We start from the raw sequence: 17,598 nt of genomic DNA on the forward strand, positions 1-17,598 counted from the left end.
TTTTTGTTGTTTTTTTCAGGATACACAACTGTTGACAGATACACTCCATGCTGCAGAGGTAAAAGGTATGACTGAAGGTAGAAATCGCTACACCAGCAGAACTAATCACCAGCATCTCCTCTAGCACTTTCAGTTCAGGTTTTTGCAAAGATTTTCATCCACAGAGAAACACCAAAACAACATGAAAACGGATGTATCTTGGACAGTTTTAATGAAAAATATTTTTGAAATTGAGTTTTTGTCCTGTATTCATGTAGTAGAAATATAGTTATAATACACAACAGTTTATGTGTATGAATGGAAAGAGGTGGGCGTCAGTGTTCCAGGATTTACAGAGTCATGTTGATGGTACATTCTGAGCCTTAGTAGGTGTCAATATCAAAAAATGCACTGACACAACAAACTATTAATATAATAAATATAATAAGAATATACATTCTTGGGTTTTCTTGTGTAATAAGTCCTGAATACAGTTTAGACAGCTGGACATTATTAGCAGTATTGCAGCAAAACATTTCCCCATGTTCCAAAAGGCATTTTCCATAGACCACTGTTATAAAAGAAATGTCTGTAACAATGACGCCTCAAACTGCAAACAAGGTCAATTATGACTATTATGGATATTTCATCTATGGAGGATTTATATTACTGAGTGGGCGCTATCTTTGGGTCCAGTATCCAGATTATTCATCCATGGTTGGGCTACATCTAAAGTCACATTGCTTTACTTTTAGGCAAAGTAAAGTCAGCCACTAGCACTTTCTAATAGTCCTGCTTTTCCTTAAATTATCCTTGATGGACACCGGTACAGATATCAAATGAAAGAGGGAGTCATGCTGTGTGTGTCTGTGTGATTGCTGATGCAAATTGAGCAAAGGGGGAAAATAAATAACAAAAAATAGTGTTAGAGGCGACAGAAAGCTGTTTCGTTTATTTACTACATGCACAGCATCTGCAATCCCATGCTGGCATATGCCATTATTCATGTCTTAAAAGCTCAGTTTTCTCCATCCACACTGAAACACAAAGCCAGCACTTTCAGATTTTTCCACTCTGGGGTGTTTCTGAAAAGCTCCCTTTTGGGTGAGAACAAGTCAGCATAGGGTTAGCTAACCCTATCTTCAATGGAAGGTAAATATTTACTGTGGATGTGGTTAGAGAGGATTCAATATTTGGAATATATATTAATAAGGTTCAAGCATTGCAAGTTTTGTACTTAAAAGGAAGTTAAGCATTCTGGTACTTTATTTGAGTATTTCCATTTTTGGAGACCTTCAACGTTTCACTACATTTTACAGACAGATGAAAAAACGTTATTTTGTAGATTCACATTTTTCGTTCAACACGAGGTAAGATCACAGCATATCTCATGATCATTATTTCTTTCCTTGCTTCCTTCCCTTTGTCCCTCATTTGCTTTCTTGTTCCTTCTAACTTTCTTCTTCTTTCCTTTTTTATTATATTTAATTGATTTTTCCCATTCATACACTTCCATTTGTCCTTCTCTCTTCCTTGTTTACTATTTTATTTCCTTCACTCTATTTCATTCACTTTCCTTACTTCCCTTGTTTCTTCCCTTATATTCATCCCTCATTTTCTATTCTTATTTCATCTTCCCTCCCTTTTTTCTACTTTTCAACTTTGCTTCCTAATAATTAATTTCCATAATTTCCCTCTTCCTTTCTTTTTCTTTCATTACATTCTGTTTTTCTTATGTCCTATTATTTTCTCTTATTCTTTCTCTCTTCTTTTCTTTGTATTTTCTCTACTTTCTATCTGGCTTTCACTCCAACTTTTCTTCTTCTGTGTTGTACCTGAACTTCAGAAATGTCAGTGGCGAAAGACTAAGTGAATTTGTTCCCACATTTGAACTCCTAGGATTGGTCCCTATTGTATTCCTAATGTAGGATCTGAAGCTTATAATTGTAAACAGAGAAAATCAGAAAATTATTTCTGATTTCTTTTTCTAGAAAACTAGATGGAGTGAAAGGCAAGTGGAAATGTTTTTTTAAGAAGAGGGAGAGCACATGAGGGAAAACCAAATAAAGAAAATGGTGGTTTGAAAAGGAAGGTAAAGAAAAAAATGAAGCAGTGAAATAATAAACACTGAGAGGGCAAGAGAGGACAAAGTAGAGGGATAGGGGAAAGAGAGACAGAACAGATGTCTTTGGGGTAAAAATGGCTCCAACACAGATCTGAACTCATCAGTGCATGAAGAAGACCCTATCTACCCGCTAAGTGATCCCTCCTTCCTCTGTGCGCTTTCACAGAAACACAGAGAAACACAGAACCGTTGCCTTTAAGCAACAACGCACAAAATGCACAGTAGCACCATCTCTAGGGAAATGCTCTTTCTCTGGTTTATGGTCTTTTATCCTTTATTCACTATAAAGTGAAGGCTGACTGAACTCTGTCTCCCTTTTTAGTGTAGCTTTACTTCAATTTCATGCAGTTAAACAAACGGACTTACAGTATTTAATATGCACTGTATGACAGTGTTCCATTAACCCTCTCAAACTGACACTTTTCTTTGATGCATCAAATGTTTGAATGCATGTTCTGCTGTTTTCGCATTTATATCTTACAATGGACTTTAATCCCCAGCACCTGTGGCAGTCGTGGCATCCAACAAACACAACTAGCTGTGTTCATTGGTGGGAAGCCAGTGAGGGAACATGACCATGATGCTGCACTAGCGAGTTAACGCAGGCACCTGCGGAGAAACGGGGAGGGCGCGAAATCAGCTCTCAGATGGGAGCTGCATCTTCAGACGAAGTCCTGACAGCCCTTTTGCTCGAACAATTGAACGAAACAACTCTTTAAGAAAACTGCTCTCCCCAGCAATTTTTTCCCCGCAGAGAATTTGAGCCGTGTTATTATTTTTTGTACTTCATGTCATTGAGCTTTAATTAACCCAGCAGGGGATTCAGGATGCAGGGCTCAGATCAGTGGAGAGGAAAGTCAGGCTTGTTAACACTGCAGAAAAACAACTGGGCTTCAGGTTTGAGTCTGTCGCAGACACAATAATTTGTTTTGCGTGGGCCTTTCACTTCAGAGAAAAATCCACCAATACTGTATTAAAGTTAGAGTATATAATAATAATCAATATAATAATAATAAAAAATAATTATGTCTTAATTACGACGTCATGTCATTTTCAGGGAATAACAAAGTAAAACGTCTTCTGTCCCAAACTGGGACTGATTTCAATTTAAGAAGCAACAAGAATTGTAACTACATTGACCAAAGTTAGAGGGAACACCTTTGTGTCATTTCTTTGTTAAAGCCCAACACAGTATCCACACAGAAATACAAAAAATGAATATGAATAAGGAGGGTAGTGACTTACTCTTCAATTTAATATTGTCTATACAAAATTTTTATACTGGAAGCACTGGAGGCAGTAAGGTAGCTTTACTGCACTGCACGTGCCTTGTCATGTGCAGCACTATATTACCCCCCCCCCCCCTGACACACCAAGTAAAGTTCTTCTCTGCAACATTAAAATACCAGTTTAGACCAAAAATATTCAGGGCTAAGTCGGCTGCCACCAAAAGATCTTTAGATTATGTACACAGGGTAATATTAATATGATGTATATTAGGAACAACAAAAAATATAACCTAACACACTGAATAATTCCTATACTCTAAGAAAAGGTGCAAATGACAGTAGATATCGTAAATACAGACAGAAGTCGCTCAGGCAGAGAAATAATCTCGTATTTTAACATGAGATTTAATCTGTTCAGTCAGCTCAGGAGGTCAAATCAGGTGGGTCTTATTTATATCCAAATTCAGTCCAGGTATGATTTAGTTGGAACACATTACCAGCTGCACGCAGGTTCTCGGTGTCCTGCCAGTATCTATTCAATAAGAGAAAGTAACCTGAATCTGCTGGTTTTTCATTTTGCGGCTAAACTGCTGGACAGAATACAAAAATGGGATTAAACCGCAATGTGAAAGCTGCTCACGTCCTCACATGGCAGAGGTATGAATATATGTACACTTGTACAGACTGTATGTATGCATGTATGAAACTCCATACATATATACATAGATATCAGTTCTCAGTCTGCAGGCACCATGTTTCAGTTCAGCTCCTTACAGTTTTACAAGTTCTTTCATTGTAACTTGAGGAAGAGTAGCTTCTAACTGTAGCTTAGAGAGTGACTTTGACCTTTATGGCTGTCAACGGCCTCCTCCTCCCTCAGTCTCTTCAGACACTCCGCCTGATCTCTCTCCACCTCCAAGAGGAAGTTACAGGTTGGATGGCGCCCATCAACCTGTAGAGGAAGAGGTAAAAGAATCCACATGTTAAACTTGCACAAAGCCAGGTTTCATTCTCTGTCAACCTTATTTATTGTGACAATTGTCTCTTTTCAGAAGGATCTTAAACACAGATAGTACCCAAAGTGTTTCGTCTCATATTGTTTTTATTAAAGTTAAATTACTTTTCATGCACGAATGGTAGGTTACACTTCATCCTCAGCTGATACGCAAGATTTTGCTCTCTACGCTTCAAGAAGAGAATGAAGTGCAGTGCAAAATGTTCAAATTCTGTAAAACAATATAGGTGGTTCAACATGTGTCTTAATCAGACATGGTCCCCTAATCTGAGTGCAGAAGAAAGCCCTAATATTACGGGTCCAACAACAATACTCCTTCAAACCACCAAAACAATATGCCAAAATGACTCCAACTGACAGTTTCTTTACCTTTACAACAAAGCCAATATCTGTTTTTTAATGTAGAAAAAAAAGAGTGATCGTATATGTTTATACTCCTGTTTGTATTATGCTTAAATGTAAGTAATAGAGGGAAGAATTTCAAGCTGATACACAGGGGGGCACTTCAAGGTTATGACTGACAGACGAATACATGGTAAAGATAAGCTGCTTAAACCAACCAGCCAACGCTCCCTTTCTCTCTCTCTCTTTATGTGTATGTGTGTGTGTGTGTGTGTGTGTGTGTGTGTTTAAAATCAGGGGACGCAGATGAATTAATACTGTGTGGGCCACATAAATCCTGCAAACACTAAGAACCTGGAACAAACAAACCAAACAAACCTGCACAATATGGAATATTAACATCAGCGTATACGGTATATGTGTCTTTCTTTCTGTGAGTTCGCTGTTTGAAGTTTAAGCTATAGCCATGGTCATAAAACAGGTTCAGTATATGTAGAGCGTGTGTATCCATCTGCATGGATCTGTTGAAGAAAAATAAGCCTGTGATCTGATTTCGGCAGCTTCATACAAACTCTGCACTCTTGTTACATCAGAGTCATTTGGACATGAGTGATATTTTAATGTCATTAGCATGGAGATCAGAAACAACACATAAAAACCAGTGTGGTTATAGTTATTTCCAGCAGGATTTATACTATTACAATTTTAAGTCTGAATCATCTGATTTTATAGAAACTTCTGAGATGTGAGACTTGGCAGCTACACTAAAAACAACCTCAACCCTAGAACTCATTTTTTTATAGCTTCATTAATCAACAGTTTTTTTTATTAATAATGGTTTAAGTGTCCCACAGAGACTTCGACTTGACAGTTCACCCCAGATCTATGGAGTGTTGCCATCAACATCTTGCAGCTCATGTTTTGGTTTTACGGACCACAACTTTAATATCTCATCAGCCTAATTTCCAACAGCAGCAGGCAGCATTTTTCATTAAACTAACTCTGACAAATCCTATGTTAAAGTGAAGCTGGTGAAAAAAGGGGACCATAAAGCAGCTAAAGAGAAAATTTTCTCAGGAGTTGGTAGAGACCAACACAGAGATAAAAGGAGAGTAAATATTAGACTTACAATCATCAAGGGGACCAGTACATAAATCACAATTAATGCTAATGTTGTAACTGTTTGGTATTGTGATTGCCATAACACTAAAATGTGAAGTCACATTTTATCCAAAGCGACTTACATTTGCGGAACAAAATACATGCATCAATAAATATTAAATTAAACATAATTTAAATGGGTGCATTTTATAAAAATTCACCCCCACACAGGTGTCATGAACGGGGATATTAGCTATAGAGATTAAAAAACTATTTTTGTACCAGGCTGTTTATTTACGCTGTAAAGTTGTGAATTTTAACATGGGGGTCTATGGAGACTCACTTTTGCAGCTAGCCCCAAGTGGCCATTCGATGAACTGCGTTTTAGGCACTTCAGTGATTTATTTTTCAGTCTCAGAGGTTGAGGCTTGGCTAATTGACTCCGTTATCTTGCCAAAATTGGATCAACAGCATTTGAAATAGCTCCCAGTGGACAGATTCCTCTCACCCAAATCCTACCACACAGTCTATGGCCCTTTATCCCTTGGCATGAGGCTGGCTGGCTGTCATCAAGACAACACACAAATTCAAACACACACATGCACAACCATGAGCCAAAAATGGCAGCTGAACAGTCTTTTGGTGCATCAAGCACCAAAACCTAAATGTGAATAACAGATTAGTATTCAGCTTCAGCAAGAACATTCCTAGGCTTAGTAGGTAGCAGAAGTTTGTGAAATATGACTAAAACTCAACACTTCTATTTACCACAATGGCCTGGAGGGAGATATGGTTACATATACACGCACGCACACACACACACACACACACACACACACACACACACACCAACCGGTAAGCACTGATTTGGTGATTTGCTTAAGGAAATGTGAGCACATGTGTGATTGGAATGTGAGCTGTAAGAAAAGACAGATCTTAATATATCCATTTTCTTTAACTAATATTTCCATTTTACATTTACTGATTAAATGAACTGGTGTGGTTGCAGACGGGGTGGTTATCCCAAAAATCTTCAAAACTGAAACTGTAAAACTGTGAAATGTGTATTTCAGGGGCATTGTATGCCTTTATCAGATAGTATAGCAGACAGGAAATGAGAGGAGAGAGAATGGGATGACATGTAACCAGGGTCCCTGGCTAGACGTAATTATGTGTTAGTACCTTGAGACATCAGTAGTCTTCAAACAAAGTGCTTGTCAGATCATCAAACAGTGTCTGAGACATGCTAACACCTTTCCAGTATGAGAATGGAGGGGGTACTGTATCTGACAATGTTTGCAATTTCCCAGAACTGGCAAGAACAGCCACTTCATTTTGGATCGTCCTGGCGTGTGGAGGTGAGAAGGTAGTCAGGGCTCGAACTCTTCTATCAAGGTCTATTTTAAACACACTATTCTGTCTACTGTGTGAGTACAACACCATGAATGCCTTCAAGGAGAGTGATCAATCGACAACAAAGTCAAAGTAAACATTAGATAGCCTATAACAAGCAATAATCAAAATGGGGTTTACGTACTGTAACCCGGATTCTATGAGTATAGGCGCATCCTTCTAAGGCTATTGCTATTGGGTTCACCCCTTCCGCGTGCCTCCGCGGCACTGAGAATTTTAGTCTACGCCCACCCACAGCATGGCCCTCTCCTACGTCCACACCTTGTATATATCAAACGGTGAGACCCATCCTTCGGCTCCCAAATACCGTTTCTTCAGCACTGAGAACCAAGGTCCAGTGAGGCCTACAACTTAGAGGGCTGCGCCTATACTCATAAAATCCGGGTTACAGTACGTAACCCCCGTTCTATTTCATATAGACTTCACCCTCTAAGGCTATCACTATTGGGTTAGAGGCGAAGCAGGATGAGTCAACGCCTCACTGGCCCATATGGTACCACCAAGCACAACTCACCTGCCCAGAGCCATAATGAGCCACCCAGTCATCCACTGACCGTGGCATTGGTGTTTGGCATGCGCGCGAGCGCCAATGGCGCAGCATGGGAGGCCGAAGGCAGTCGTTATGGTCGTTGGAAACACCTGAGGTCAAGTCTGAATGACCTTAGTTGGCATTCTCACCTGAGGCCAAATGTGAGCGTTTGTTTAGTTTCCTGGGAAGGGCTGGAAGGACAGCATTGTGAGTGGGGGATAAGTGGTGTTGCAAACCTCTTCCTCTGTTAAGCGACAGTCTCTCCACTCAAGTGTAAATGGCCTCCTTGAGACCTTTTTCAAACCATCCATCCTCTCTGTCTAAAATATGTACATGGTAGTCTCAAAACAGTGTACTTTAGTAGTGTTTAGTTTCCCAAATTTACAGGTCTGTGCATTCCTCACCACATCGGACAGCATACACTAGATAGTTTTTCTTGTGTTTGGGTGTGTGGTCTTTAGTGTGGACCGGTGTCTTAGTGTGCTCTTTGGTTTAAAAACACAGGGATGTGGTGTCTGTTGAAAGTCCTCCTGAGGTTCTCTGATACTCCAGACACATACGGGATCGCAATGTTGTCGCCTTTACTCTTCCTGTCCTCATCACCCGTAGTGTTGGTGTTCTTCTGGCTGTTTTCTCAAAAGTCCAATTAGTATATCTACAATCTGTAATTATGTAAGAATTAGCATGTGAAACTAATTTATCAAACAAAAAGTGATGTGACAACATTTGGCTATTAACCATCTGTCCTCCAAAGATGATTTAAGGGCTAAAGTTCCTGTCCTAAACCTTTTCGCTACTTCTTTTTTCTCAACTGGATGAAAGAGTAAAGTATGACATCAGCCGGAGGCACCCATTGCTGTGGTGCTTCTGCACTGCACTTCCCAAAGGTTACCTGTCAGTCAAACAGTCCAGGCAGCACTGTAATTCAATCAGACTTCTAAATCCGGAAGTCGAAGTTTCTCAGCCATGGTGGCTCTGTCTATTGTCTGTCTCTGTATCTCTAGATCTCTGACTATTCCTCTCTTCTTCTATTGACTTCCAGAAACTGTGAAAACCATTGTTTCCTCTTCAACAAAGCACACACTGACACATCGACATTTCTTTACATTTGAATGTAGAGGATCATTGATTTTACAGCTGGATGGAAACACAGCTTGGGGTCCCTCTTGCTCAGTGTTTCTCTCTCTCTCTCACACACACAAGTTAATTGATCTGTGTCAGATGCTGCTGTCTGTAGCTTCTACTAACACTTTCTTCTTTTCCGTTTCACTCCTCTCATTTTTTCCCCCCTTTGGTGTTTGAAGTTGAAGACATTTTACAGTCCTCCTTCCCACACCTGTCCGAGAGCTCTGTGTGTGTGTGTGTTTCATGTTCTCTCTCAGTGGGGACTTTAAACTGAATTCACACTAACTGATGAAGACTCATGTCACTGTGGGGACCAACATCTTTTTTAATTGAGGTCCCCACGGGCAGAAGGTTAAGACATGGTTTTAGGATATTTATCACAGTCCTGGATGGCTGCTAAGTCTAGTTCTTCATGCTCAAGAAGTTCTGTGTTAAGGAAAACACACAACTTACACTTATTGAATGCTGGTTTCTTTGTACAGGCAGCTTTACTTTATAAGTTGTTTACCATGTTGACCATCTTAGTTTGGAGTTTTGCTTGCATGCTAGCACTTATTATTTTCTTAATACAATGCTTTTCAACTGTTAAGCGTATTTAAACTGCTTCACTAAGTTTAGCACAAACCTAAGGTGCACAGTAAATTGTTTAATGGAGGAAAAATTGTAAATAATAACATATTGGATCAAAAGACATTGTAAGGGTGGCCATACTGTAAGATGGAATCAGACACTGATTATTTTTGCACTTTAAAGGTTCAGTGCGTAAGTTTTAGTGGCATCTATTTATGAGTGTTGCGAATTGCAAAAAAAAACATACACGTACATTATATCAATTTAACTTCTAAATCCAACTTCAAGGCTGTGAAAACTGTCAACATATGGTCCTCTTTTAATATCTTCATATAATATACACTACCCCTGGCACATTTTTTATTATTTGTATCTTTTGTAAACTTATATATTGGTATACTGTTCTGTATACTTCTTTATGGCCCATGAACACTTAATTTTTCTTTTTGCAATAAAGATTTAGGGATGGGAAAAATATCTGATTATTACGAGACCACATACATATACCATTTTTCCAAGCTCGTAGGAGAAGCTACGGTGGCTGACACGCTAATACGTGTGGTCCTCCACACTTCTCTCCTACTTCTAATTAAACCAGACAACTACTATTACTAGTACTTATGCTGTTTTTTTTAACATATTCAGCATAGTGATGAAACGCGTTCTGCAGAGCAGTTTGTAAGATTTGGGCTACCGTAGAAACATGGGGTGCAACATGGGGACTTTCATGTAAAGAGAAGGGTCCAGCTGCAGCCTGCAGACAAACGTGACGGAAGTTTAACTTCCATATATGGTTTGTCCCTGAAGCCACTGCGCACAAAACGTGATGACGTTTATCTAGGCCGCTCGGCCCACGCAGATCTGTTAAATAAAAAAAATTAAAAAGAGCCATTAAATAAGCTCTCAACAAGTGTCAACATAGTAATCAGTGTATATCATGCTTTAATATTTACTATTATTAATATAGCATATTAATACTATAATTCCTTTGTAGCATGTCTAAACTAGCTATGAATTTTAATACATTTATGACAATTAATACCCAATTATGAATTTTAATATTCAGAAAATATCAATCCATAAAAAGCTCTCGTTTCGAAAGGGGCACCACCGGAGTTGTTATTAATCTAGTGTCTCCGGACCTCTAGGTAGCTTTTAATAATTATACAATTATTCACCAGTGATCAGTTAGTTAATAAACAATTATCTTAAATCAGTCAGTCTCATATCTAAAGGGTCAATTCTCTTGGCAGGGACGTAGAAATAGGCAACACACACAATTCCTTGGTTACAGTGAATTTATTAACTAACTAAGGTGATATAAAAAGGTGGTTAAATACATCAGGGAAATAAGCAATGGCTAAACAATGAGAATGGAGGTTCGATTGTGGGAAGCATTTGACTCATACGGCAGAGGAGAACTAATGAAAGCAAGCAATGAGTTTAGGAGTTAAAAAGACAATATTAACATTATGGGACATCTCTGACCACAGAATGTTTTGTTAAGTCTTACTGCTTGTCAGCGGCCTGCTTTGGCCTGTTGCACAGGTCCCACGCTAGCTGCCCGATCCTGGCTTTTGCTAGGGATTCTCAGGGGTTCTCCGTGTCTGAAGAAAAACCTCAAGGGTTGGCCATCCTCCGTCTGGCAATTTGGCTGTTTTCAGGTTTCTTTCGTTGCCGCTGGCGAGACCACGTGGCTTGGTCTGACCTCGGTGAAGTTGGCTCGACGAAAAAGCTTAAAATGGTACTTGGTCGTTCCTGAATTAGAACAGTGTAACTTAACGGACTGATAACTTTAACAAAATAAAAGAAAGAAAGAAAATAAAACAAGTAAAGTTGCTGGAACTGAAGGACAAATCGATGTCGCGGCACTTCGCGTGTGTAGCTTCAAGCGAAACACAGACTTTGTTGCGCTGGTCGAATTCTTAGGGCGTTGCCGGGAGAGGCACGCCGGACGCGTGCCGAAGCGTCCAGAGCGGAGAGTGGAATAGAAAAGAGAGCCGAGAAGAGAGAGGGCGACGTCGTGTGTCGCTCTTTTGTGGTCTGGGGCGTGGTTCCCCCAGGGGGCAGTCCTTCTAAACCTTTAATGTCTATAAAAGAAAAGAAAATCTATTTGTGCGTATTATAATCAAATATTTTCCACAATCAAACCTCAATGGTCAAACAGTTGTACCGTTCTAAGTTAAGCATTTGGTAACAGGAAAACACTTGACAAATTATTGGTCATGATAAATGAGTGACATTTCCCGGCTGAAGAGACCCCAACAGAATGGGGGTCTCTTCAGCCGGTCCGTGGAGGGTTGATAATTAACCCCCTCTCCTTCTCTCAGGGAGAGGGGAATAGTTTTGAGTAGTTCAAATTTATTTAATATAAAATGCACAAATCCACACTGTTGGTCCCACTACACCTTCAAATATTTATTTATAATAGCCTAATGATAATAATAAAGCAATGTTTCAGCCACTGTTGTTGTTTTATTTGTTAGTGATTTTAAGTTTCACAAACCAAGAATATTATGTACATCACGAGCCAGATGTGTCTTGAATTAGGTTAAAACTTTTAGAATTTAATGATATAATGAATAATGAATGAATAACAGCGGTACGAACATTAACACTATCATTCAGCTGTGTTGGCTGCAGTGGTCTGTGTGACTGGGCCTGGGGGAGCTAACCGGCCGCCGGCAAGCTAGCGAGTTAACTGTTCCTGACAGCCCCCTGAAGCATATGACTCTTACCCTCACCATCACAGGGTGTGTGCCTAAAGTTATTGATTATATGCATGTCGACCGGTTAACCCTACAGCGGTGCACAGCAGCCACTAGCAGATTGGGTTAACCTCCCCTGTGTAGCCTCCAGTAACGTTACTGCAGCTTTATAATATTGACACCCGTCGGCTCCGTGGTCGTCACATGCCGAACTTCTCAACTCTGAAAACGTTTTAACATATTTTTGATTGGTTCTGGTGTGGGGCTCTAAAGAATAAAACACTGTGCATTAGGATCTATACTGTACGTGAGCCGAGATTAACGTCATCAGGTTTTGTGTGCGGCGTCTTCTGGGACAAACCATATTTTGGAAGTTCGACTTCCGTCTTCGTGCTGCAGATGGATATGCATGTAAGATGTAGATAGAAATGGCTCATTCATTCAGGTTATAAAAACATAACAGTTCATTATGTAAGGTCTTTATACACCACTGAAAACATAGTTATGGATCTTATATTGCATTTCTGTTGATAGATCCTCCTAAATATTACACACTGAACCTTTAATATAGAAATGACTGGCTGGGATGTTGAGTCAGATGATCAGAAACCTGGATATTGTTAGAATAATAGAGGTGTAGCGTTAAAATTATGTTGATGACATGAAACAGAACATAAGGTGAGTGAAGTTCATTCAGTCATAGTTGATTGATAATATAAAAAAAAGAATAGAATATAAAACTCTTAGAATTTTCATATAGCATTATAGAGAAAAGGTCATTTTTCTCCACTTTGTATTTTATGAAGGTATTTTTGTGCAAGACACAAAAATAGACTAAGAATACTCCCTATTCAGCCTCTTCTTTGAAATTCTGCCCTGGTAGGTGGAACAAAAATTCTGAAGGACATTTAAAAGAGTGCCGGCGCGAATTAAAATGTATTTGTATTGGTTATTTCATTTTAATTCTACTTCACTCTCCCACTCTCCCAACTTGTGACATCTGCACTGGTGCGTTCACTGTCGCTCCTTAATGTCCACCATGTCCGCAGCTTGTGACGTTATACCAGATAACGTCACTCTCGGCGTTTCTCTGCATCATGCTAAAATGGGTCGCCAAACACAGCCTACTTAAGCAGCTGCTAATATATGTGGGCGGTCCACCCGAGTAAAGTATATGTGGGAAACTGTAGCTGTAGACCTTTATTTTGTAAATATACGGTAAACCTATTTTGTGGTCTTCCAACTGTAGGGATGGGGCCGTTAATTTTTATTGATATTGATACCCTTATTGAGACTGCTTAATGACCAGATTCTTTATCTATACCACTATCGGTACTTGTTTCTAGATCAGCAACATGTTTACAACAGCAAAGTCACTATATATATATATAAACTCAATATCTGACAACACAGTACTGAGTGATGTTTAGAAAGAATAAAAATCTCATTCTGTATCAGACCTTCCTCCTCCCTCCTCCTCCTCCTCTCTGCTGCTAGAGAGTGGCTGAGTCTAGGTAAACCAAAAAATAAACAATCCCAACGAAACAGGTAATCCAACAGAACAGGTACAGATCCAGGACAGGCAAAACTATACATGACATGAGACAGAGCAACAAACAAGCTACAATGACCGGACAAGGACTGAAGACACAAGCAAGCATATATACACACAGGACTAACGTGGCAGAGAGACAGACATGCAGAGAGAACAGACATAACACAGGCCATATCAAAATAAGATGAACAGATCAGAATAGAGGGTATGTGTTGATGTCACTTCCTCTTCCGGAACACGCTGGACTGACTCTGTTACCATGGCTGCGTTTAGCAAACTGGGATTAAAACAAGTGATTATTTGCTCAAATTAAAGGCAGTCAGACTCGATAGTGATTCTAACTGCTTACTAAAAAACCAGCGGTCCAGCCCATTTTAGAGGTGTTGTTTGTGTTTTAGCTGATTCAAGCTAACACTGCTGCTTGTCTTTCTGCCACTCAGTGAGCGTATACTCTCTATAATATAGGGTGACCAGATGCCCCGTTTTGGTGGTCTGTCCCCGTCTGGAGCTCTCCCCAGAAATGTCCCCGTTTTTAACTGTGTTAATCATAGACTGTCTATGGTGTTAACAGACCTGAAATCAGATTTACGTGGCCAGAAATACTGGACAGCAGAGCACACAGGTGTCGTACCGAAAAGTGATCGTCCGCCGAAAAGTGATTGCCGTCCACAGGAGCACGTGCAACATGTATCACCCAGTCTCTTTACGTCTACAGCTGCTTTTATCTGGATCAAACAGACATAACGGGCAAATAAACATCACTTTATGTTTGTGGTAGTTACAAATGTATGTCTTTGTGATGCTTTCTTTTAACGGAATGATAACAATTGTGGCCAAATAATTGTTTGCAGTTTATAGCATAATCAGGCGTGACATGATTATAGCCATTAATAGAAGCTTGTTGTTACTGATGGAATACGATTGGCCTATATAATACTTGTTTATATTTGGAAAACGGATTGTAGCCTATAATTAAAATGAGTTACTGCTGAGTTATATACAAAATAAATACATGATCTCTTTTGCAACTATCCTCTACATTATTAATTAACTTGCTGTGTACCAACCAATCCAGTTCTTTTTACCTGTTGAAATACCTTTAAATGGCCAGTACAACCCATGTAATGCAGTATTTCACTTGCCAGAAAGTGATTGCAGACTCTACTTATTGACTGAAAGGTAGATTCTGCCTCAAAATGACTTGATTTCATTCAGAAGTTACATTTGACAGATTATAACTCAACTAATACTTTTTACAACTTTAAATACCTTTAAATGGCCAAAACAACACATAAAATGCACTTGCCAGAAAGTATTGACTGAAAGATAGTTTCTGCCTCAAAATGACTTGATTTTGAAATTATCCCCCTTTTTTATTTCATATAACATTATATTTTTTAATGACATACTCACGACCAAACCAAAAATATCCCTGGATTTCATTTCAGAAATCTGGTCACCTTAGAATAATATAAATAACAAACTAATCCATATGCAAGCAGACAGATCACAAATAAACTACAACCAACAGGGAAAACAGACCGAAGCTAGGATAAAACAGAACTCAGAGCAGACAAGGCCAAAATATTGCAAACACAGAACTAGGAGTAAATATAAAGACATTAACTAAGACACAGAACTTGGAACTAAGACATGGAACCAAAACACAGACTAAATAACAGATACCGAACTGACCGATAAATAAACTCACAGAGAACTAAACTCAACAGAACAGAGGACAGGACTGCAGATACAAAACCAACCAAACAAGAATCAAAATACAGCACACAGAGAAACTCAGGATCAGGATCGTGACAGTCTTCAATGAGTGTCTAAACTGCCTGAATTGTACAAGAAGAAGAACATAGAGACAAAATATACTCTGAAGCGCTTTTTGTCTGTTTGGGCTACTGTGGAAACATGGCGACGCAACATGGCAACGAGGGGACCTGCGGTGTATGTAGATAGAAATGGCTTATGCTAAGGTAATAAAAACAGTTCATTATGTAAGGGTTTTATATACCACTGAAAACATAGTTATGGATCTTATATTGCATTTTCTGTCAATAGATTCTCAGAAATATTACACACTGGACCTTTAAGGTCTTAGTATCCTTCAAACAAAACAAAAAAATCTTCAGCAAAATTTAAAATCACACTCTTGGTGTAGGATCAGAGTTTATGCCTTCATTTCTTTCTGTCTCAATTTTCACTTGACAGCAGAGTCATCCCGGTTTCACCTGAAGCTAAAGTCTAAATTGCAACTATCCCGACAGGCAAAGAACATTTTCTGTTCCTCTTCAGTAGGTTATGTCAACGTTGTTTAAATTAATTTCTACACCCTTTGTAAAGGACTTGGAATTGACTCTTTTAGAAAATTGCTTTATAAGGGATGACTAATCACCACTATGTCAAATTATGTCATGTGCTAAATGATGCACTATTGAGGTCCTTGACATGTTGTATTGAATGAATTAAATTCTTCTCTCTGGATAACAGCCTCAGTAAACTGCCTCAAGTGTAAATGTGGTATCAGGCATCAACAACTGTGTTTGTAACAGATCCCCACAGCAAAGACTTCATATAAAAGAGTGTAGACCTTTTCAAAGCCCCCGTAATTGTGGGCAGCAAAGCCTGTTAGGAGACAGAGCTCCAACAGTAATGTCAGATTACACAGATAGTAGAAAATGTGGTTTCCTGATTTCTTTTATCCCAATAATATAACTGTGGGGGGGGCTTACTTAATTTTAACACTGACAGAAAAGTTTGATCTCGACTTCAGCATCTGCTATCTCACAAATAAACTATTTCTTACTGAGCAATTTAGACTGGGCCTGCTCAACATTCAGTGCTTCGCTCTAGGGCACTCTGCAGGGTAAGAAGGGAAGACTGCTGCTCATTTATTTCTCCAGCTGGTCCTTTGGGTAACAAGCCTGCTATTCTGACCTTCAGCCCACAGCTGCCCCAAATCATAAGTCATATGAATAAAATGGGCCTCCGTAAGGATCCACTGAAATGACTGTTGACCTCAGAGCCGGCCTAGAGGAACTGCTCCGGCCCGGCTTCACCATCTGCTTCAGGGTTTCACAGTCAGTCCGTCAATTCAGTGTAACATCAGAGCAGAGCAGACTCACCAAACTTCCCTTTACTTTAATAACACTGTCACTGGGTAAAAACAGGGTAGCAACCAATATCATGTTTTAAAGCTGGATTCAGCTTAGAGTACTGTCACGGAAACAAGGTGTTTTGGGCCCAGATGCAGACACTTATGCAGAGGAGGTGTAGTTAGTGGGATTTATTAAACAAACAGGTGAAATTTACAGGTGGGTGGGATTGGTAGTCCAGAGACAAAAGTACTCCACAATGAAATAGGTGAGTAGTCCGTAAATCCAAAAATGACAAGCGGGAAACAAGGGGAATAATCCGTAGACATGAAGCACTGGTTTGCGCACTGGTGAGGCAGTGGTGAACAGCCATGAAACAATGAACAGACAACCACTTATACACACAGGTGGATTCATGGTTCGAATTACGGGGGGGATTGGGGGGGATTGGGGGGGTTGACCTCAACCAGTTTAGTTGTCCAACAAATTATCAATAGTAGTCTGGAAGCAGGTGTTGTCCCAACATATTTCAAAGAAGCAGTTGTGGAACCCCTGATTAAAAAAAGAAATGTATTCCTCGGTTTTATCCAACTACAGACCTATCTCGAAGCTTCCTTTTATCTCAAAAATGTTAGAGAAGACTGTACTTCTACAGCTGCAGTCTTTTTTAGATGTACATGGTATTTTTGAGATATTTCAATCTGGTTTTAAAGCATTTCACAGCACTGAAACTGCACTTTTAAGAGTTTTTAATGATCTCTTATTAACCACTGACTCTGGTAATTCTGCCATACTAGTACTTT

At 39.4% G+C, this 17,598-nt stretch overlaps 1 protein-coding gene across 1 annotated transcript in view; it reads right to left on the minus strand.

Moving 5' to 3' along the window:
• vipr2 (vasoactive intestinal peptide receptor 2) overlaps positions 1-17,598 on the minus strand; it is a 72,481-nt gene that overhangs the window by 33,021 nt on the left and 21,862 nt on the right. Inside the window, exon 2 of the mRNA XM_038717282.1 lies at positions 4,180-4,285. Within this exon, the coding sequence (XP_038573210.1) occupies positions 4,180-4,285 (106 nt within the window). The remainder of the gene's footprint in view (positions 1-4,179; positions 4,286-17,598) is intronic.

Source organism: Micropterus salmoides, unplaced genomic scaffold (genome assembly GCF_014851395.1).
Source record: "Micropterus salmoides isolate LMB-PRFRI ecotype aquatic unplaced genomic scaffold, ASM1485139v1 Ms_hic_scaffold_14, whole genome shotgun sequence".
NCBI lineage: Eukaryota > Metazoa > Chordata > Actinopteri > Centrarchiformes > Centrarchidae > Micropterus > Micropterus salmoides.